Genomic DNA, 19,842 nt, shown 5'->3' with positions numbered 1-19,842 from the left:
TTCATCTCCGTCACAAAGGTAATAAACTCCTCAATAGGGACAGAGTGCTGCTTCGCTGGGGACTGTGACGACCGGCGGCGGGCGGCGCTTGCTGTAATGGCAGGGTCACCGCCACCCTGATTGGCCTCTTCAGAACCAAGACGTGCGCGAAGTTGACGGTTCTGCTCCTCCAGTGCCTCGCGGATACGCCTCTGCTGTTCCTCTCGAGCACGAATGAGGTCTGCAAAAGAGTACGTCTCAAGTGATCGGCTAGAGAAGCGTTCGTCCACGGAGGGACCTAAAGCGGAGCCCACCTGCAAAGGACTGCTTTCATGCGACATCTTCAGCTTTGTTCCTATCCCTATTCCTCGTCGATTTGCCAAATTTCTTTGGGGGTTTTCCTCAACCTTGCGCTTCTTTAAAGTGGCGGCACCGGAGACCAAAAGAAAAGAAGAGACTGTGAATGAGAGAAGGAGAAAAGAGCAAAAAAAAAAACAACAAAAAAAACGCAGCTGTAGTGAAAGCGGGTAAGCTGAGTGATGCGACGGCGAGCACTCACCATTCCCCATTTTGCTGCTCTTAGAGGTCCTGCGCGCGTCCGCACGCACACACACACTGGATGCATGAACAAAGATTCATCCAAAGCAAGCCGAAAAAACAGAAATGATTCGGAAAACACAACAACGCACACACAAACACAGACACACAAACAAAAAAAAGACGTGTGTCGCCTCTCGTTGCAGCGCAAAAGTTCTACAGGCCTAAACAGAACCATTTCTAAAACACGTTCTTGATTCAAAATAAAACGCTTTTTTTTGCTTGTGTGTGCTTGTGTAAAACCAAAAATAAAATAAAAAATGAACGTTGTCCCAATCTAATCCTCTCTATTCAAATCCCTGCGGAGATGCAGCCACACGTCGGGAAAGGATGGCACCGGACGATAACCGCAACTCACAACCTTCAAAATCACTCAATTCCCCCGTGTAGTGCATCCGCAGTGGAGCTCCAGAGTTTTTCACAGGCCGGGGCGAGTTGCACGGGGAATCCACAAAAAGTTGTCGCCGCTGATGCAAGTTTTGTTCTTGCTGCGGTGGTGGTCGCTGCGACGGTGGGACCGTGTTTGTCATTTGCGACGAAAGGGGTGGTGGAGGTGGTGTCGGCGTCCGCGACACGGCGATAGACTGTGGTGTGGGCCTTTCCAAGCTGTGGCGTGCACTCAGTTCAGGTGTCTGTTCTACTTCCTGCAGCGGAGCGAGCGGCGCACGCCACGATGGAATGATTGCTGTACTTGCGGCCCGACTAAAATCTGTTGAACTGATGGTGGACTGCGCAAAGCTTACGGAAGGCGCACAACTGCCGGATGTGGCGAGACTTCCCGTGCAAGACGGTCTCGACCCCACTGCAGCAGAAGGACATATGGGCTGCGTTTTGTGCATCAACATCCTTCCACTATTACTGGCGTTCGTGTCACCAAGAAACAGCGGCGCACTGTTCCCCCCCTCACGCCGCTGTACCCCTCCAAGTACGGTTAGCACTGGCACTGGTCTTGGCGGAATGCCAGCTGCAACAAGCATTTCGTGCATGGATTCCCAAATCTCAGTCATCTTCTTGACAATTGATTCCTCCCAGGCAGCGATGGCTTGGGCCAGTTTCGCCGCGTTGTTATCCACCTGCCGCGCATTGTTCTCAAGAAGCCGACAGAGATTTTTCATCACACGGCTCAATTCTTCCAACATGAGGAGATTCTTTGACTCTCCAGCCATGTCTCCCCTCATTATTTGTGTTGTATGCCGCTGTCGGCTTCGTGAATCACAACACGGTGTGCTTAGAATAAGACGGTGCATCTCCTCGGCATCAACAGAGCCTGCTCTTCGCAATACGGTTTCAATGGGATTTCCTGCATCTTCATGCTGCCGCCGACGAACCGCCGTTCGTGCCATCTCCGCATGTGCCTCTACCTTTAATGCTATGACACGCATCGACTGAAGAAAAGGTTCCTTTAGGGTATTACACTCTAATGTACGCTGCTCAATATCCTGGGCAGCCGACCGGACGGCACCCCGCACACTTTGTCGAACATCTTCCAGGCATTCGGCAGCCCGGTGAACCAACAGAGCAACCTCGCGATCGCCATCCATACGTCGGATCTCGTCCTTCAGCCCACTGACCTCCGCTTGCGCCCGTGTTAGCAGCCGCTGAGATTGGGCATATTCCCGGCTGGCCCGCTCCACCTCCTTCTGAAGGCCATCCATTTGTTTCCCACGATCATGGGCATTCCGCACAAGTTTCCCAAAGACATGCACCGCCATCTTCTCGTATTCACCAATGCGCTGCTCCGTTTTTCCCACAAAGCTTAAAATGAGGGCAAGTTTTGCTTCCAACTCCTCCGTAAAGCCATTAACAACCGCCTGAAGGGTCTGCTTGAAGTGATCATGACGCCGTTTCTCCTCGCGCCTCCAGAGTGCCATACAGTCCGTCACCGTAGACTCTAGCATGGACATTGTAAGCAAAGTGGCATTCGTCAACTGTCGTGACGGTTCAGGTGGCGACTGCAGCTCCACAGTAACTTTCCCTCGCGCCCCCTCCGGAGAAAACTCAAGCATGGAATTAACCTCCTCATTCGTCGCGGCTTCCGCTGAACGCAGCGCCTCGCTCATTGCCTTAACAACAGCGCTATGAGTTACCAATGGCTCCGTATATAGAGGCAAGTCTGGCCTTTCTTTTACCCGTGTACGAAGAAACTCCAAAAGACGCTGCAAGTAAAGTTGGTACAGCACGCGGGTCTCTTCGGCAACAAGAAACCTGCTGCGGAGAACTTCCTCCCGTTGTAATGCCCCTGCCCAACGTGCCCGCTCGACTCGCAGCATTTCCCGCGTTTCCTCAAGTTCCTTTTCCCGCGCCCTCAGTGTCGTTTTAAGCAAGCAACTGACGTTGGATACGGTCTCCCCATTAAACTTCTGTGCCATTGACGTCCTGGCAGTTTGCCATTCCAACTCCTTCTGCAGAAGGAGAGCCTCTGCATCGGAGGCTGCACGTTGGCTTGCGTGAATGACGTCCTCAAGCTCAGCTACCTTGGCTTCGTACATTTCTCGCAGTTGTGTCTCCCGCACGTTAGACAAACGCTTCTCTTGAGCCCGTTGCATGCACACCTCATCTAAACTCGATTTGGATTCCAGTAGCCGACTTCCTGTTGTTGTCGTTGCTGTCGTGTTTGTTGGCTCCAAGAGTCCCGTCCCGTTGGGGTCCGCGGCGTCCATCCCAACGTGCAGCTCCTGGTGTTGATAAGTCTTCGGCTGGCAATCATGTTGCTGTTGCTCTACAGGGCGTTCCGTTGGTGAGTTCTGCCGAACGATCATCTCGGCAGGCTCCCGCCAATGTGCACCAGCCTCACTGGGTAGTGAGGACGCATTCCGCAAGCTGTTCAACGGCTCCGAATACATCTTTGCGCCGGAAGCATGCGTCAAACGCACGCGAAACGAGCGACCGCTTGGTGGCCCAGCCGTTTCAATGCCAGCAGCGTCGGGACGTCTCCCCACTTCTTCCCCTCCCTTCCCTCCCCGCCTGGTATTATCGCGAAATGCATTATGGGACCCGCCCATCAGTGTATTAAAAATGGGCTGAGTGTCGAGTAGGATTCCCGGGCCCGGGCCGCTGCTGCTGCTGCTGCTGGTGCCTCTACTCGCAGTGGAGGACTTCAGCCGCTGCTCGCAGTCACTCCTCTTCCGGTTGCTTTCAGTGCCATTCGACGGCATTCTCACGCCAGCAATGCCTCAAGTGAACAGAAGGAAAACACACCAAATACGTGTTTATGGTGATAACAAGAAAAGCTTCCAACAAAACGCAAAGAGAATAATCCGCGGAAACCCTGCGACAGAAGTAACAAAGGAGAGTGTTGGAGACAATGAGGGGGAGGGAAAGACTTTTCCTTAACACCTAAAGCCCCGACAATGCCTTCTCTAGTTTTAAATAATTATATATATATATATAATTTATAGTTAGATATGGACTGCAGCAACGCCTTCAATGAGATCCCCAAGGAGGATGAGGCAAATAGAGTTCTCTTCTACAACCAAGTACCATGCGCAAAATAAATAAATAAATAAATAAAATAAAAGCAACAATAAATTAAACTAAGAAAAAAAAAACAAGGGAGAGTGAGAAACATACAACATTCATTTCATTTCTTTTCCTTGTTATTATTTCCCTTTTGCCCAAAATAAAACGGTTGATTCTTAACTCTTGACAAGGAGGCATTTCTTCGCCTACTTTTCTTTTCCCCACACAGCTTTCTATCTATTCAAAATCAATCTTTATCATCTATAAGTCCCTTGGCAAATCCACCAAATAATAACATTGATAACTGGGCATGTATCCGCCAGAACAATATATATGAACAAGCAAAAAAAAATTTAAGTGCTGCCCAGAATAAATATATAAACATGAACACATATATGTATCTATGTATTATAATATGTCACTTTTATCTATTGCTTAGAGAGCAGCTGTGAGGGATCGAAGGTGCAACATCTCCCCCAAGTGCGCAGTGGACTCACGCCCATCTACGATCACCGTGTCACGCCTTATGAAATCCCGCAGTGGAGGCACGAGGAAGTCCTCCGTGTTTGTTACACATTCGTTCCATCGTGCAACAGGTAAAACCGGCGACAAACCCTCCTTTGTGGGCCCTTCGTGGGCAAATAAAACAATAAACGCCTCCTCTGATTGAATCACTTCTTCCTTTTGCTTCTGTTGCGAGTTCAAACCAATTAAGCGGGACACGGGACAAGAGAGCAAAACCGGTCTTACTTCGCGTGTGTATTTCCCAAGCCCTCTCTCAACAGTCAATGCAAAAAGCATGTGCTCCGCCAACACGGCAATACGAAAAGGACAGCCAAATGTCTCTAGCGCAGTGGAGGCATTTGTAGGATCACTCGGCTGAGTATAATGAATGCCCTTGGTGCTTTGGATCATACCCGGCTGCATTAGCGCGCTGGTGGCCGTTGCAACGGACTCTTGCAGCATCTTGGCCTCTTGCACAGCAGCCACAAATAAATTGGAGTTCGGGTCCGCATCAATAACGTCATGTGCACGCCAAAACTGTTCCCGACGAAACTCTCTTAATTTTTCTTTCATCGATTCCTCACTCGCTTCTTCCGTGTTCATAGCGCCTGGTGGCACTTTCGCAAGCAATGCCGTAAAGAGGGTGCAAACATCAAAGGTCGAAACCTCCACACTGTACCCCGTCGTCCGTGCCACACACCAAATACGGGTGGGCCACTTGACAAAGCTCCCCCTTGTCTTCAAAGCCTGCTTGAGTTCATGGTGCACAAGTCTAAGTGAATCCACCCTAACGTCATCGGGAATCTCGCCCCATGGCTGCTGGGCCAATTTCGCAGAGACACCACAACGCGCCAACAGCTGTCGCAGTGTCCCCGTCCCATCCTCCACGTGATGAAGGCCCAAAAGGCTCGCAACCACCGGGTGGTACCACATGGCCCCCCACAAGGAATAGTGCCGCAAGAGAAACAACTGATCCTCATCTAGGTTGACAAGCTGCATCGTGTTACTAGACGCAATCTTGTGGTGTCTATTGACCGTCTCCTCCGTGACGTCATCGAGCGGCCCTCGACGAATGCCTTTTCGCAACGTTACCTCATTGTGCAGCCGTCGCATCTCTACCAGGTAAGTCCCATAATCGATTAGGCGGCGCGTAAATAAATCGCAGACTCCTACTGCCGCATGCCACAGCACCGCCTCCTTGACGCGGTTCAAAAGTATGGCCAAGTCGTAGACCTCTAGCGCACAACTTTTCCCTCCACGCTCCGCGGCGTAATAGAGCTGCTCAAGATTCTCCGGCACCTCCTCATTCATCCAGTCAATCCCCTCTTGGCTCTGCGAGGGAGTCATATCGTCGTGATTTTCATCATCATCCCCATCATCACTGCTGCCGCTGCTAATTTCGCTTTCCTCCTCCCGCTCCTCGTCGTCGTCGTCGTTCACAAGTTCGCCGTATGCACGTAGACGGCGTTGGTTTTTGCGTGTCCGTCGTCGTCGTCGGCGACGCGCTCGCGCCAGCTCTCTTTTTCTCTGCTCCCGAAAGAATTGCTCCACCTCCTCATGTATGCGTTCATGTCCCCAGAGCACCAGCCGATTATTGTCGCTTGCGCGAAGGTTGTCAAGAAGAAAGGGACGGTAGGAGTCAAGCACAATGACAATGTGTCGCCTCAAATCAAAAAAAGATCGCAATGAGACGGGAGCGCCAAGACCAATAAGGACAAACAACTCGTCCACCGGTGCACCGCCATCTGAAATTTCCGCATCCTGGGTCATATTTGTCCGCTGAATCACGCCTTTTACCTCTTCATACTCCATGACAGGGTGCAAGTTGAACGGGACAAAACAAGCCTTCAACAGTGTCGTTAGGGTTATAGAAGCCGCAGCCGCATCGGCGTGATAGGCCACCAACAGTTGGATGGGCTTGCGCGTTGTGTGGTAAAAGCGGTTTATATGTTCCCATGGTGTCAGCTGATCTGCCATGTGTTCCCTCTGTTGGATGCAGTTTAAGAATTATTCCCCTCCTTTATTTTCTATTCCCTGGCTGTGTCTTTGTGTCTGTGTCTGTGTGCGTGTGTGTGTTTGTGTGGGTGGATTTGTTTGTTTGTGTGCGCGCGTGTGTTGCGTGTTATCCCACCGGCACCACAGACAAAAATAAAGGCTCAAAAAATTGGAAAAAAAAAAAAAAAATAATAATAATAATAATAATAATTGTGGGATTGCCGGTATTCGACGCCGCAGATTGTTCAAATTCTCTAGATGACTCCTCTGCTCTCTTCCACGTTGAGAGCGTCATGAAAAACAGTTTCATTTGGTTTTTGTTTTTTCTTTGTAGACGTTCGCCAGTGCCTCTCCCTAGTGACAATACGGGTAACACTGAGAAATGGTCTCCTGTATCAGAATCGGTGTAACTTTTGCAGCCACCTCGTCCAGTTTTGCCCTGCCAGCTTCCAAAGCGCTTTTGAAAGTGGCATCATTGACGTCGTCCTTGCTAATACTTGTGGTGTTCTTCATTTCCTGCCGCTCCTTCATGATCGTCAAGGCGATTTCCTGCCGCCGCAAGTACCACCGCCGCATCACCTGGAACATCGTGTTCGGCACTGTGTGGTGCAATAAAAATTTCCCGTTCGTCCTTGCCATACGGAAGGCCTCGTGCATGGACGGATCCTCCATCAGCGGTGCCTCCAATAACGATGCTTCCCCCGTCCCCGCGGCAGACACTAAAGCAAGCCGTGCCGCCTCCATCTTTCTAACCCATAGGATGACCCCCTCCGTATTCCACTGTAACGGATCGGAGCGGGGCAAGTGCCGGTCGCCGTGAGGTTCACCCAACGCGTCAAGGATCATTTGCATCAACGGTTCCGGTACCTGCAGCCCCTCTCGAGGACGCAGGAGCGGCTTGCCGTTCGTGGATTCTTGTGTCTTCGTGTCGTTTGCGTGTGCCTGCCTTCCTCCTCTCTCCACCATGAAATGCGGAAGCGGCATGGTGTCCTCGGATGCATCCTCCACTTCTGTTGCGTCATCCATTTCTTCTTCCATATGGTCGTCTTCATTACCCCCGTCTTCGATGCCAAGTTCCTTCATCACGTACTGCTCGTAGGTGGCGTAGTTCCCTTCAAGTGCCTTCCTCCGTGCCTGCAGTTCCCGCGAGTGTAGCTCCTCTGCGGTGAGCGGGCGCGGCAGTACCTCGTTGCCGTCTTTGGAGGAAACGGCAGACGCCACTCCCGGAGTCCCTTGCTCCTTCATGATCTTGACAGACAGCCGACCCACCGTCGCAAATCGCGACCATTCTGGCCCAAAGTGGGCCGTACGCACTTCGTCGCTGGATGCGGCGTTGGCGAAGGCGTTAAAGTCCACACCGCTCCAAGCGGCAAACAAGCCGTCGGAGGGATCACTGAAAGTAGAACGTTCGCCAAACGGGTCATCCGGGGCCAACGAGCGGTGTTTCATTGCCCGCCACGCACATAAGAATGGAAGAGAGCATTCGATAGCAAAAGTAGGTGTTGGCTGCAGTGCATGCAGCCTGCGCAAATGTGCTCGTGCAAATTTCATCGGCACTATCAACATACCCCAGCCGCCCCCTTTTGTTTACTTTCGGTGTTGCCGCTGTGTTTTCCTTTTCCGTCGTTCAATTCTCTTCTCCGTGTTCTTGTTGTATGGGCCCCTCTTTCTTTTGTTGTTCTTGTTGTCCTTTTATTTTTCACAGCCTCGAGTGGTTAAGAAAGATGTCCCGCCAACGCACACACACAAAAAAAAAATAAATAAATAAGAGAAGATGCTCGCCTCAAAGAAGAAACAAAAAAATACATATATACATAATAATAATAATAATGAACAGACTGATAAAAGCGATACGGCACATTCAACAGGTGCGTGTGTCCCCTCCCTTCTCCACGTACATAATCAGTGAGCAAACAAACAAACAAAAAAACTCGACCATTATAACATTACCCCCAAACCCCAGAAAAAATGCTGTAACCCCAAGAACCGCGCTCAAAGAAGTGCACACAATCAAAAAACGTTTTATTTCATTATTGTTGTCGTTTTTTTTTTTTTTTTTTTTTTTTGATGGCGATCCTAAGAGGAATAGCCCAATGGATGTGACCGGTGAAATTTCCATGCAGAGGCAATGATTTTGTCAATGTTGTCGTACTTCAACTCCCATCCAAGCGCCTTCTTTGCCTCCTCACCAGATGCCACTAGTACCGGTGGATCGCCCTCGCGACGTGCAGATTCCTTCACGGGTATCGGATGGCCCGTGACGCGGCGAGCAGCCTCAATGACCTCTCGTACGGAGTATCCACGTGAGGTCCCGAGATTAAATGCCGAAAAAAACGTGGCCTTCTCGTTCGGGTCTAGCCCCGCCAAGTAATCCAGTGCCAAAATGTGAGCTGTGGACAAGTCATACACGTGAATGTAGTCACGCACACACGTCCCATCAGGGGTGGGATAGTCCGTACCAAAAATGGAAACAAATTCCTCAACAGGGGCCTGCTGCACTGCCTTGCGGCGCTTGTTGATCTCCGTTGCCAGTGGCACGCGCAGAATAAGCGGGATGAGGTGTGTCTCTGGCTCGTGATCCTCACCGATATCTCCGTCCTCGTCCGCCCCACAGGCATTGAAGTACCGCAGGCAAATACTTTTGATGCCATAGGCGTAAGCGCAGTCCTTCAAAATCCATTCGGCAACGAGTTTTGTTTCTCCATATGGGCTTTCAGGATGCTTCTTGGCATCGGGATGAATAGGCTCCATGCTTACAGTTGCGCCGCCTTCACTTGCGTGTGCCGCAGGGTTCCCAAACAACGCCGCCGTGCTGGAAAATATAATCTTGTCGCAGTGATGTGCACGCATAACCTGCAGCAGGCGGATAATTCCGATAACATTATTGTCGTAATACTTCAAAGGATCACGCATACTTTCTGGGACCACAATAAATGCGCACATGTGCACAACGGCATCGATGGGGGCATGCCGAGTAAAAACGTCATTCAAAAAGGCCTCATCACGCACGTCTCCCAACTCAAGCACGGCGTGGCGTCCCGCGCACAACTGCTCCGAGCCGCACTTTTGATTCCGCGCCAAATTTTCTTCGGTGTCAATATGAGCGGAGCGTCCGTGCGTCGCCTCCAGACTGTCAAGAATAACGACGGAGTGAGACGTTCGGCGCAGCAGCGCACGAACAAAGTGAGTCCCAATGTACCCAGCGCCCCCACACACTAAAACCCTCATGTTACTTGCTACCAAAACAACCCGAAAATACAGATTTTGATTGAGCAGAACAGTTATATTTTGACTGTTGTTGCTGTTGGAATCACCCTCTATGCAAAGCGATGGGTGCACATTGGGAGAAAAAAAAAAAAGAAAAAAAAAAAAAAAAGAAACATGTGTCAATAAGTCAACATTAACAACAAGAGAGGGTGTGACGTACGGCACACAAAGCACATTATTACACGTGTCGCTCAGTCATCCGCGTCCTCTCCTTCTTCTGATGGGCGCATTTGGAAACGATGACTCCGTAATGACTGCTGTCGCTCCCAAAACAGAACGCAGAAAAAAAAAAAAAAAGAGAAAGAAGAAGAAGCAAGCCGCTAAACAAAACAAAAAAAATCCAAAAGAAAAAGAAAGAAGCCGAACAAGTAGGCGCAGAAAGGATTCCATTAGTCACCCCATGACATTTCCTCCCCAACAAAAGGACGCAGCGATTAAAAGGGGGTCGCACGAATAAAAACACTTTTTCCCCTCATTTCGACAGCCCAAATCCAAAAAAGACAAAACCAAAACGAAATGGCAATTTTGTTTTTTTCTTTTTTCTTTTTTCCCTCATTCCGTGGGGATTTTGATTTTGCTTTTCCTCCGCAAATGTACCTGGGATTTATTGCCACCGCCGCACCAAAACCCGAGAAGCCCGTTTGCGTGCGTCCTCGAGAAAAGATGCTTCTTACCCGTTGAAAGACATGGTGTATGCATTACATGCGCATACAATTAAACACACACAAAAAAAAAAAAAAAAAAAAAAATTTAAATGGAGACAAATAACCAAAATGGCGTCTCTTCTCCCACACTAAATAAAAAATAAAAAAATCATTTCTTTTTCATTTGCCCAATTTTGTCTGTTGTTTCTTTCTTGTCGCCCCCGTGGCTGTGGCTGTTTGTGTGTGTGTGTGCGTTTCTATTTGCCATTTTATCCCCCCTCTCAAAGAAAAATTAAATAAATAAATATTATTTTCATTTGTTCTGTTCGTTTCAAAAAAAAAAAAAAAAAAAAAAAAAAAAAAAAAAGGCGGTAAAACAGAATGACAAGAGGAAGGAGGAGGACTGAAAAAAAAAAAAAAAAAAAAAAATAAACATGCGATCCCCCCCGTCCCTCTTCCTTCCACAAAATACACTTCAGCACCATACATTGCTTACATGCATAAAACACAAAAAATTTTCAAAAAAAAAAAAAAAAAAAAAAAATGAGAGGGTTAAATGTAAACAGAAATACGCACGCGGTGCGGTTAGTTCTCCCTCGATTGCATTCATGAATTGCACTCTGCTCCCTCCTTTTGGGGACAAAAGATAAAAATAAAAAAAATTAAAAAAAAAAACGCATGCGGAATAACACACATGCGTTGAGGTCCATGCGGGAACAAATGAAGAAAGAAAGAACCGGCCGGAATAAAACAGCCGCGTGAAAAATAAATAAACAAAAAGGAATTGACCTTAACTGCAAAGAGGGGCGCGGCTGTCCAGAGTGTCATTACCCCCCGCTGTAGGAGGAGTGGGGGAGGAGGGCAGAGGTGTGCTTGGTGCCCGCTTCACTCGTTTGTTTGTTGTGTTTTTTTTTTCCTTTTTATTATTTTTATTTTGCCTTCGCCACAGCGCTCAAGAGAACAATTCGTGCCAGCCATCCCCTGGAGACAAAATGGACCCACCCGCAAAACAAATAATAAATAAAAGCAGGAAAAATTTAATTCCAGTGATGTCTTTATTGCCTTTCTTTTAAGCAATTTTTTAGCTTTTTCTTTTTTTTTTTAAATCGTTCGCTCCATTCTTTGTGTGTTTTTTTGTTTTTTTTTGCTTTTTTTATTTCATTGTTTGTTTGTTTGTTTTGCGTGTGCGCCCGCAGTCCGACCACCTCTCGCCTCTCCGCACGCGCAAAAAGATAAGAACTGCCCTCCTGCCGCTGTGGTTCATTTGTCACCACTCATTTTTCAAAACGCGGCGGTGTTTGCCCGCAATACACGCCGTCATCCGCAACAGCAGCCACCGCCCAAATGGTGGGGTGCATGGACAGCCCCGGTGTGTGTCTGCGCTCTTCTCAAAGCATCCAGGGGTGATTCAGCAACTCCGCCACAGTGGGGCGGTTCTCCGGGTCAAATGCAACGCACGCCTCCAGAAAGTCACGGACGTCGCCCTCAAGCCACAACGGGATCTCCGGTGCAATCTCGCCCTTCGTAATGCCAATGAGCAACTGCGACGGGCTTCCAAGAAGAGAATCAATGCTGTTTTGGGCGTCATTTGACCAGTCGGCGTCTGCCGTGCTCACCTCCGCCAGCGCAGCACCGATACATCCGTGAGGTTTCGGCGGCCACGCGGAGAACTCGGACACATTTGACTCCGAAACAATACTGCTTCCATCGAACACCCCTTTTTCGGCCACACAGTGCGCCGCCGAATCTCGACCACCAACCGCTGGCTCTGTGTCCTTCCGTGGTTGCACAAACCTCCACGGCAACCGACCGGTAAGGAGCTCCAGAACGGTGATTCCAAGCGAAAAGACGTCACTCTTTCCGCTGGGCACCTCACCGCGTGCCACCTCAGGCGCGATGTATCCTGGCGTCCCACGCATCTCAACCACATCGCTGATTTTGTGAATTGAATTTGTCAGCCGCACAAGAGACGAGCCAAAGTCACTCAACTTGCAGACGCCGTCCATCGCCACCAAGACGTTGTGGGGTTTCACATCACAGTGCACCACGTTCATGGAGTGTAAATACATCAGTCCATTTAATGCATCCCTCAAAAATCGGCGAACGGCCATCGTTGGTAAGCTCCCAAAGCTGCTAATGATGCTGTCAAGTGATCCGCCAGGGACAAGTTCCATTACCTCAATAAAGAAATCATTAGAGAAGTAGCCACTGATGTACTGCACAATGTTTTCATGCCGAAATTGAGAGAAAAGCTTAATTTCTTCCAAAATGTCTTCAATATCAATATTACGTGCCCGCAAAGCAAAGCACTTAAGTGCGACGAGATCTCCAGAAGTTGACATACCACGGTAGACCACAGAAAAGGCGCCAACGCCCAATTTGTCTGCCGAACGTGTCCAAGTATTTCCACGATAATCCGTAAAGACAAAAGGAAGCTCCCCTTTTGCAATACTGCGGGGTGACAATGGCATGCCTCCTCTGCCTCCTTCATTTAGGGCCTGTAGCGCAATCTGTTCTTCATCCTCATCTTCCGAGGAGTCAAGAAACATCTCAAAAAGGCCTTCCCCACATTTCTCCTCAGACGTCGTATCGACATGATGTTCTATAGCTGTTGAATACTTCGACACACTACCTTCACGCGCCGACGCAGTGGAGAGCGAATGGCAACCCACCTCCTCATTCCCTCGAAGATCACGTTTCGTCCGCAAACTGGATAGAACGTTATCATTGCCAAGAAGCGTTGACACAAAAGCCTTGCTGTATGTATTGTATTCAGGTGGCGTAGCTCGATCGCTGTTCGTATTATTGGCTTTCAAATAATATGGCGGAGCCCTCATTTTACCCACACAGCGAAGGTAAGGCTTTGTTATTCCTTTTCGAATAAAGCGGCGGCAAATTTGAAGCAGACGATAAGCCCGTACCTCTTTCCTATCCACACTGGAAAAAATGCGGGCGGCAGCCTCGTATTTTCCTCTCAACATACTGGCAAATCCGTGACGAATAAGACGGGCTGTCTCTTTCAGCTCCGAGAATTGCCTCGGCTCCAGCGACGCGACATGTCCCCGCAGCTCGTATAGAATAACACTTCGATTAGAAAATCCACAGAAGGCAGTATCTACAGGGATGGTCAAAAATTGTTCGCCAAGAGAGACAGCAACCGGCCACGTCACGAGCAAATGACACCCAAGACAACGTACAATTCTCACCAGCTCCGCCTGAAAAAGCAGTTCTGCTCCATACGTGACGCGGGCGTTGAGATTTGCGGCACCACAAGTCCCAACATAGTACTCCCCGGCATCCACGACGGCAGCAAGTAGTCCTAAAATCTCAGGAGAAAGTGACTGCATCAGCTCAATAACAAAGCGCACAGCCTGTAGCTGATTTCTCGCCATATTGGAATGAGCACCGAATGTAACCAGCAGAAAGTCCGGTCGTTGAATCTCCACCACGCCGCCGCGGCGGATAAGAAGAAGAAAACAGACCTCCAGGTATTCCTGCAGCACTGTGCCAATTGAATCATAATCGTCAAAAAGAGGCAGGCTCAAGCACACCACGCTGCAGTATCGACGGAAAAAAAGATTCACACCGTCCTTTAACACAATTTCTTTTGAAGTAAATTTTGACTTTTCAGCTACAGCGGCTTTCAAAGAGAGCGAAGAGCACGTGGAGGAGGCAAAAGGCCTTCCTTTCTCTTCCGTTGATAACAATGCCAAATGGTTCCCACTTTCTCCCTTTAAAGACCCCATTGAATCCGAATCAGGAGACTTGAATTGGCCTTGGTCCATCACCCCAGACGGGACAAATTTCTTCATGTAAATCAGTTGTTTATTTAAGGTTTGAAAATAACTTTGTATCAACATCAACTCTTTGATAAAAATAAACCCCTTCATGGGCCCGGATCCTTCACGAAGCTGTAGCATCAATTCCAGCCCTTTTAGGATGCTACGAATCGGTCTCATTAAAAAGCAGGCAAGCCAAGTTTCCAAAAGGGCAACACCAAAAGCAACACTTGCCAAAACCAAAATAACCTCATCACGTGTCTTTTCCATACTCCCGGTCAGGAGTGATTTTGGTACAATTATAATGGAAGCCACAAAAAGTTGATCATCCTCGAAAAAGACTCGATTTACATTCACCATAAGCCTGACGCCTTTGTAAACAAAAATTTGCTTTGAGTAATTGGAGCGGAGCAAGAGCATCAAAATGCCTTCTCTTCCCCCCATTTTGTTAATAGCTGCCCGCATATATAGACTACCGGTATTCCAAATGTATTCATTTTCTACCCCAGTTCTTTCGCACATACCTTTTTTAGCTGTGCAGTTCCAGTTGTCCCACATGGTAGGAATTGTGTTTCCGGGAATTCTGCTTAGCACTAACCCGGTTCCAAGCTCTACAATCACCAAAGAGGCAATATCAGAGGATTGGTATTTCTTTGGATAATGGGGTTGCAATTTATTCAATTGCAAAGCACCTGTGATCGCCGCGACATTGCCAGAGTTGTCAAGAAAAGGATACGTGTACGTCACCATTGTCTCATTGTAGGATGAATAGACCCACCACCGTCGGGTGTCATTCCTCTCAGCCCACGGTATCGCTATTTTAACAAAAGGGTTGCTACGAGAAGCAAAGTCAATGGAATTTTCCTTCTCAGTCATACGGGAGACATCATAAAAAGGTTTCAGAGGCTTAGCGTATTCCAACGTCCCTGGATCCACAAGATACCGATATTCAGACACATTTTCGGCAACGTGCTTCCCAACAATTGTTTTGCCATCATACTGACGACTGCAATACGCACCAAATCCGGTAAAAGGGCTGCTCAGCTGCAAGTAAAGCAATCTCTCTGAGAACGCAGAAGTGGCCAACACAGCACAAAGTTGCCGCATCACCATTGGCATATCGGTGCCTGACCATGGACGTAGTGGTGTGGTCTGGTTAAACTGCAGACTGTGAAAGACGGAACCTACAGTCTCCGAAAGAAATGTAAATCTATTAGCAATTTCGTTTGCCACCATTTCCGATGAGAAGTCTGCCAAGAAATGAATGGCCAAATCCAATGTCTTTCTTGTTCTCTCCACTGGCACAACGCAGATGACCGTAACAAAAGCGACTGACAAAAGAACGTGCGTGATGACCAGCACGCGCAATCCAACACTACAAAATTTTGTTCGTGGCTTCGTCTCAAAGTCTTTTTCGCCGCCCACTTTCAAATCTTTTTCCTGCGGCGGAGCAGGTCCCGGCAACGCTGAACTTTCACTCTGGCTCCACTCCCCAATGTTCAGCAGCGAATTGTCCAGGTTCGACTTGTACCCGTAAGTCCAGGACGGCGGCCTGTCCTCTGAAGAAGTCGGTCGTTGCCGGGGCTCCAAGCGTTGCTCATCCGCCATTTTTTCCCGGGGAAAAGATGCCGCACCGCCAGCGAGTTTGTCGGACGACGCCTCACGCCCCGTGTTTTTGGAGTCCTCGCCTGCAGGAAGTTTCATCGGCAACCGCCCCCTGTTAAAAATTGAGCCGCAGAGTTCAGACGGCCGGCGAGAAAAAACACCGCCAGAAAACCGTCCACGCGATGCCTCATTGTCATATTGAGGCGAACTATACACCGACACCTCCTCTGTCATCTAATAATTGAAAATTGAAACCGCCCCACCTCCTCTTCCTTCTCTCTCTCTCTAAATATCCTACCTTTTTTTATCTCGTGGCTTCACCGAATTTGTTTTTTTCTTTCTTTCTTTTCTTTTCGTGTGTGTTTATTTGCTTTGCTCGTTTTGATGGTTTGGTTTGATTATTCTTTTTTCCCCCCTAGTCTTATTATCCCTTGTTTTTTTTTTTTTGTTGTTTTCTTTTTTTGATGCGTCTCCCCGTGATGTTATCTTTCTATTGTCAAGACTCCTCGTTTTTTTTCTCTGACACCGCAAATATTGAAGCGTTTTTATATCATCACGTGGCCTCGCCGGCCCTCTTATGATGCCTCCAGACCAAAGAAACAAAAACACAAACATGTGAATAATCAAAAAAAGAAAAAAAAAAAAAAAAAAGAGAAGTTTTATTGGCATCAGCATTGTAGTAAAGGGATTCCAATTGAGTGAACGCGAACATGGAACGGAAAAACCACCATGCATGTAGACCCCCAAAAAAAGAACGGGAAAGAAAGTGGTGGTAGTAAAAGCATAAAAATAGTGTGAAAAAATATAGATAAATAGGTAGACAGATACCGGTACATCGGTTTCTAATCGCCGCCTTCCAAGAAGAAATGCAGCGCATCTACGGCTCTACTGTTTCTGCTGGAATGATAAAATAGTAAAGATTGGGGTGCAGCCGCAGTGGGGCGAGTTTCGTGGCAAAGTCCGCAGCATTCGTCTGGGTTTTCCCTCCTACTCCTCCTCCTTCTCCCCCCAGATGCGAGTCCAGAGGCTCATGACCCATCCCTTGCACATTTATCCGAATCAATTCATCTGCGTGTAAAAGGCGTTCAATAACCCTCCTCTTCCGGTCTGCGTTCATCTTGTTGCTGCTTCTCACCCGCTCCAGTATGGCGTCAAGCGTGTGGTGTGCGCCGAAAAGTGTTGGTTCTGTGCATATCACAGGAACAACGCCAATAAAGCGATCCGCAAGAACCTCAGCGACTGCAGTGAGATATGTCATCCCGGCCCCTGATGGACTCCCGAAGGACGCCACCGCCGACGGTGCACCTCCACTAATTTCAGTGTCTTGGCCAATAAAAATGTGGTACTTTGCGTTGTACAGACGCACAAGCATAACGGCCTCTGGTGCGCCCTCGTCTTTTCCAGACTGTGTATGCCACACGTCACCAAGAGCGGATGTGGGTGCTGTTTTCGTCAGTACACCGCCCTCATTAATGACATACACGGCATTATGTTCTTCATCCCCAAAGGTATCAGAGCTCAGGAGAAGACGCAACTGTTTCCAGTGCATGGAAAAGTTTTTCGCGCGCTGCGAAAGCTCTGAGAGAAACCCTGTCATGTCATCATCAATGCCAACAATGTGAACTACCGAAACTTCGGACCTCTGCAGCTCACACCAAGAAGCCATGAGAAACTGCAGAAGTGTGACGACGGCAGACGCGGACCGTGTTTCAGGACGCTCCATTGAGCAAGAATGCAAGAGCGGTACGATACGTTTTTCATATTCCTCTCTGGCCTTCCGCCAAATTCCGCAGTACTTCTTGTGCCCACCCTTCCAATCCATCATTTGATGTTTCCTGCAGCAATACATGTCCACCTTGCATCCGCCACAGCGCAGCAGTTTGTCCCTGCGGCGACCACACCATGTACATTTATCGTTGTGCGTTGGAAGTGGCACCGGCGCCACATCTTTAGTAAGAGTATAGCCACCGCACCCATCACTGTGACCATTATCAGGAGCAAAAACTACAGGGGCAATATGATCGGAGAGGAAAAGAAAGACGCGCCTCGCTGCATCCCATTCCTCCGGTGAACGTGGTGACTCCTCAAGAATCTCCACATGCGGAGGTGCGATTAAATTATCCTTCACAACAGACCCTGTCGGTCGACGGAACACAACCTTTGGGAATGTATAGCCACTACACGATCCCTTACACAGTGGCTCTGTTGGTGTTTCCATACCAAATGGCTGCGGTTGTGTCAAAATAAAGTCCAAGTAACGGTCAATGTCGTCAAAGGCAATACCTTCCAGTGGTGTCAGCTGCGCAAAGAGTTCGCCGTCCTCATGCATCATATCCCCGTACACCGTCTCAAAGCAATTCTCGCTGCATAGTTGAGACTGAAGATACAACACCTCGCCGCCGTCCTGCAACAGGTGCAACTCCGCGCCGACAGGCTGTGGCTCCAGTGGGCCAGGATCAAGGTTTTCAATAGACACCTCTTCCTTTTCCACAAAGGGTTTTTGAATGATGAGAACATGCCACCGTTGCCCCGCTTCTTCAGAAGATGTTGGTGACGCCAGTGTGAAGGAGGCAACGTTCCCCACACGCCTCCTCAAGTTCTGGAGAAATACACGACGTTCTTCCAAACGTCTGTCGGTCAACGATCGATTTTCTCCTTCCCCCATACCGCTCACTGCATCGGCAAAATTGTGATCCTCAGCCATATGGAAAGCCTTTTTGTACAGCAGTTTGTTTAACCGTGGGAGTATGGCAAGAATGGCGTCGTTGCCTTCTTGGGACGGGGCCGACACGTCTGCTGCCTCTGATGTTCTGCGGCACGCCCACTTTATCGCATCCTCGACAAACACCGGCAGATGACCATCGTCCCTCCCCTTCGTCGTTCGGCCACGGGGCATCGCGCGATGAAGTTTCACTGACACCTCCGGAGTCTCCTGTGGACGCTGCAGCCGCTCGACTCTCTCCTTGTAGTGCCTAAAGGCCTGCTCGGAAAAGAGACCAAGACGATCGTGTGTGTCGCCCACAGTCACGCACACCACTGAGAAGAAGGAAGGTTGGAGGGCCGGCGGCACAGCCCGCAAGACGTCCGAAATGAGATCCACCCCCTTCGTCCCCCACAACACATCCCTGCAGGTCCGCGACAAATCATAGAAAATCAGTTGCCATGGAGCAACGCCAGCCGCGCCAACCATTTCCCTCCCCGCATCAGAAAAGGGCGACGCGAAAAGCATGTGAAACACCGGCGCGTACAGCCGGTTGGCTCGCCGATCACGGGACCACTGACGCTGAAACACAACCAAAAACTCCCATCGTGAGTATCGCTCCGTCAGCCAATTTCCCAACGCGTCTGCCCGCGTGCAAGGCTCCCCATGAGAAAGAAAACCCTCAGCAACAGACATGCCACGCGAAGACGGCTCAAATTCTGCAACGGAGAATCAAAAAACTTCACACGCACAAAAAAAAAAACTGCAGGCCTCCCTAAGAAAAAATTTAAAAAACACCAAAAAATTCAGAAAAAAGAAAGATCCGAATTTCTCACGTTCACCCAACGGCACGACAACCCCAAAACAGAAAAGAAAACAAAAAAAAAAAAAAAAAAGCACAAAGAAAAGAAAATACAACCTGCAACAACATTCAAAAACACAGATTTTTGTTTCTTCATTTTATTTTTATTTTTATTTTTATTTTTGGGAGGGGGGGGGAAGGGGACGGAGCCCACCACATTCATTTGTGTTGGCGATAGAAGAAACGACAACAACAAAAAACAAAAAACAAAAAAACAGGTCTTATCAAAGGGAAAAAAAATAAAAACGGGGCTGCATCATAAATCTTAGCAAAATCATAACCCCCACACATATACCCTTTGCTCATAAAAAAAAAAAAAAAACAAGTTATACCCAACACTAAAGTAATCAATAATAAAATAAATAAATAAATAACACACAGAGAAAAAAAGAAAAAAAAAAACTAAAGTCCGTTACAAAAGATCGCCATCCCTCTGCTTCCACCCTCTAT

At 48.5% G+C, this 19,842-nt stretch overlaps 6 protein-coding genes across 6 annotated transcripts, besides 29 other annotated features; all 6 read right to left on the bottom strand.

The window, feature by feature from the left end:
* Positions 1 to 1,444: a sequence feature (areas merged during assembly that could not be assigned to a particular haplotype. This can correspond to areas where the two haplotypes were merged or to regions with more than two copies in the genome that were merged during assembly.).
* Positions 421 to 486: a sequence feature (T-rich).
* Positions 864 to 3,731, bottom strand: Tc00.1047053506811.220 (hypothetical protein, conserved; the record flags this gene model as incomplete). The annotated part of the gene is made up of 1 exon (XM_813125.1): positions 864 to 3,731. One exon carries the CDS (start codon positions 3,729 to 3,731, stop codon positions 864 to 866), a length of 2,868 nt encoding a protein of 955 aa, XP_818218.1.
* Positions 1,445 to 10,706: a sequence feature (heterozygous, Esmeraldo-like haplotype).
* Positions 3,627 to 3,652: a microsatellite.
* Positions 3,940 to 3,973: a sequence feature (AT_rich).
* Positions 4,065 to 4,087: a microsatellite.
* Tc00.1047053506811.210 (cell division cycle protein 45 (CDC45), putative) lies at positions 4,471 to 6,516 on the bottom strand (the record flags this gene model as incomplete). The annotated part of the gene is made up of 1 exon (XM_813124.1): positions 4,471 to 6,516. The coding sequence occupies one exon, from the start codon at positions 6,514 to 6,516 to the stop codon at positions 4,471 to 4,473; it is 2,046 nt and encodes a 681-aa protein (XP_818217.1).
* Positions 6,579 to 6,662: a microsatellite.
* Positions 6,722 to 6,745: a microsatellite.
* On the bottom strand, positions 6,889 to 8,100 carry Tc00.1047053506811.200 (hypothetical protein, conserved; the record flags this gene model as incomplete). The annotated part of the gene is made up of 1 exon (XM_813123.1): positions 6,889 to 8,100. The coding sequence occupies one exon, from the start codon at positions 8,098 to 8,100 to the stop codon at positions 6,889 to 6,891; it is 1,212 nt and encodes a 403-aa protein (XP_818216.1).
* Positions 8,282 to 8,302: a sequence feature (AT_rich).
* Positions 8,331 to 8,365: a sequence feature (AT_rich).
* Positions 8,577 to 8,600: a microsatellite.
* On the bottom strand, positions 8,611 to 9,762 carry Tc00.1047053506811.190 (UDP-galactose 4-epimerase; the record flags this gene model as incomplete). The annotated part of the gene is made up of 1 exon (XM_813122.1): positions 8,611 to 9,762. The coding sequence occupies one exon, from the start codon at positions 9,760 to 9,762 to the stop codon at positions 8,611 to 8,613; it is 1,152 nt and encodes a 383-aa protein (XP_818215.1).
* Positions 9,882 to 9,914: a microsatellite.
* Positions 10,070 to 10,160: a sequence feature (T-rich).
* Positions 10,528 to 10,550: a microsatellite.
* Positions 10,707 to 10,778: a sequence feature (haploid, Esmeraldo-like haplotype).
* Positions 10,733 to 10,759: a sequence feature (AT_rich).
* Positions 10,779 to 10,812: a microsatellite.
* Positions 10,779 to 10,987: a sequence feature (heterozygous, non-Esmeraldo-like haplotype).
* Positions 10,852 to 10,878: a microsatellite.
* Positions 10,966 to 10,989: a microsatellite.
* Positions 10,988 to 11,525: a sequence feature (haploid, Esmeraldo-like haplotype).
* Positions 11,092 to 11,120: a sequence feature (AT_rich).
* Positions 11,526 to 19,842: part of a sequence feature (heterozygous, Esmeraldo-like haplotype) that runs on past the window's edge.
* Positions 11,567 to 11,624: a microsatellite.
* Tc00.1047053506811.180 (protein kinase, putative) lies at positions 11,834 to 16,063 on the bottom strand (the record flags this gene model as incomplete). The annotated part of the gene is made up of 1 exon (XM_813121.1): positions 11,834 to 16,063. The coding sequence occupies one exon, from the start codon at positions 16,061 to 16,063 to the stop codon at positions 11,834 to 11,836; it is 4,230 nt and encodes a 1,409-aa protein (XP_818214.1).
* Positions 16,155 to 16,292: a sequence feature (A-rich).
* Positions 16,455 to 16,485: a microsatellite.
* Tc00.1047053506811.170 (hypothetical protein, conserved) lies at positions 16,707 to 19,226 on the bottom strand (the record flags this gene model as incomplete). Its single annotated transcript, XM_813120.1, has 1 exon — positions 16,707 to 19,226. One exon carries the CDS (start codon positions 19,224 to 19,226, stop codon positions 16,707 to 16,709), a length of 2,520 nt encoding a protein of 839 aa, XP_818213.1.
* Positions 19,392 to 19,443: a sequence feature (T-rich).
* Positions 19,489 to 19,516: a microsatellite.
* Positions 19,699 to 19,794: a sequence feature (T-rich).

Source organism: Trypanosoma cruzi, genomic scaffold (assembly GCF_000209065.1).
Source record: "Trypanosoma cruzi strain CL Brener 1047053516747 genomic scaffold, whole genome shotgun sequence".
NCBI lineage: Eukaryota > Euglenozoa > Kinetoplastea > Trypanosomatida > Trypanosomatidae > Trypanosoma > Trypanosoma cruzi.
This window is presented reverse-complemented; position numbering and strand designations above follow the sequence as displayed.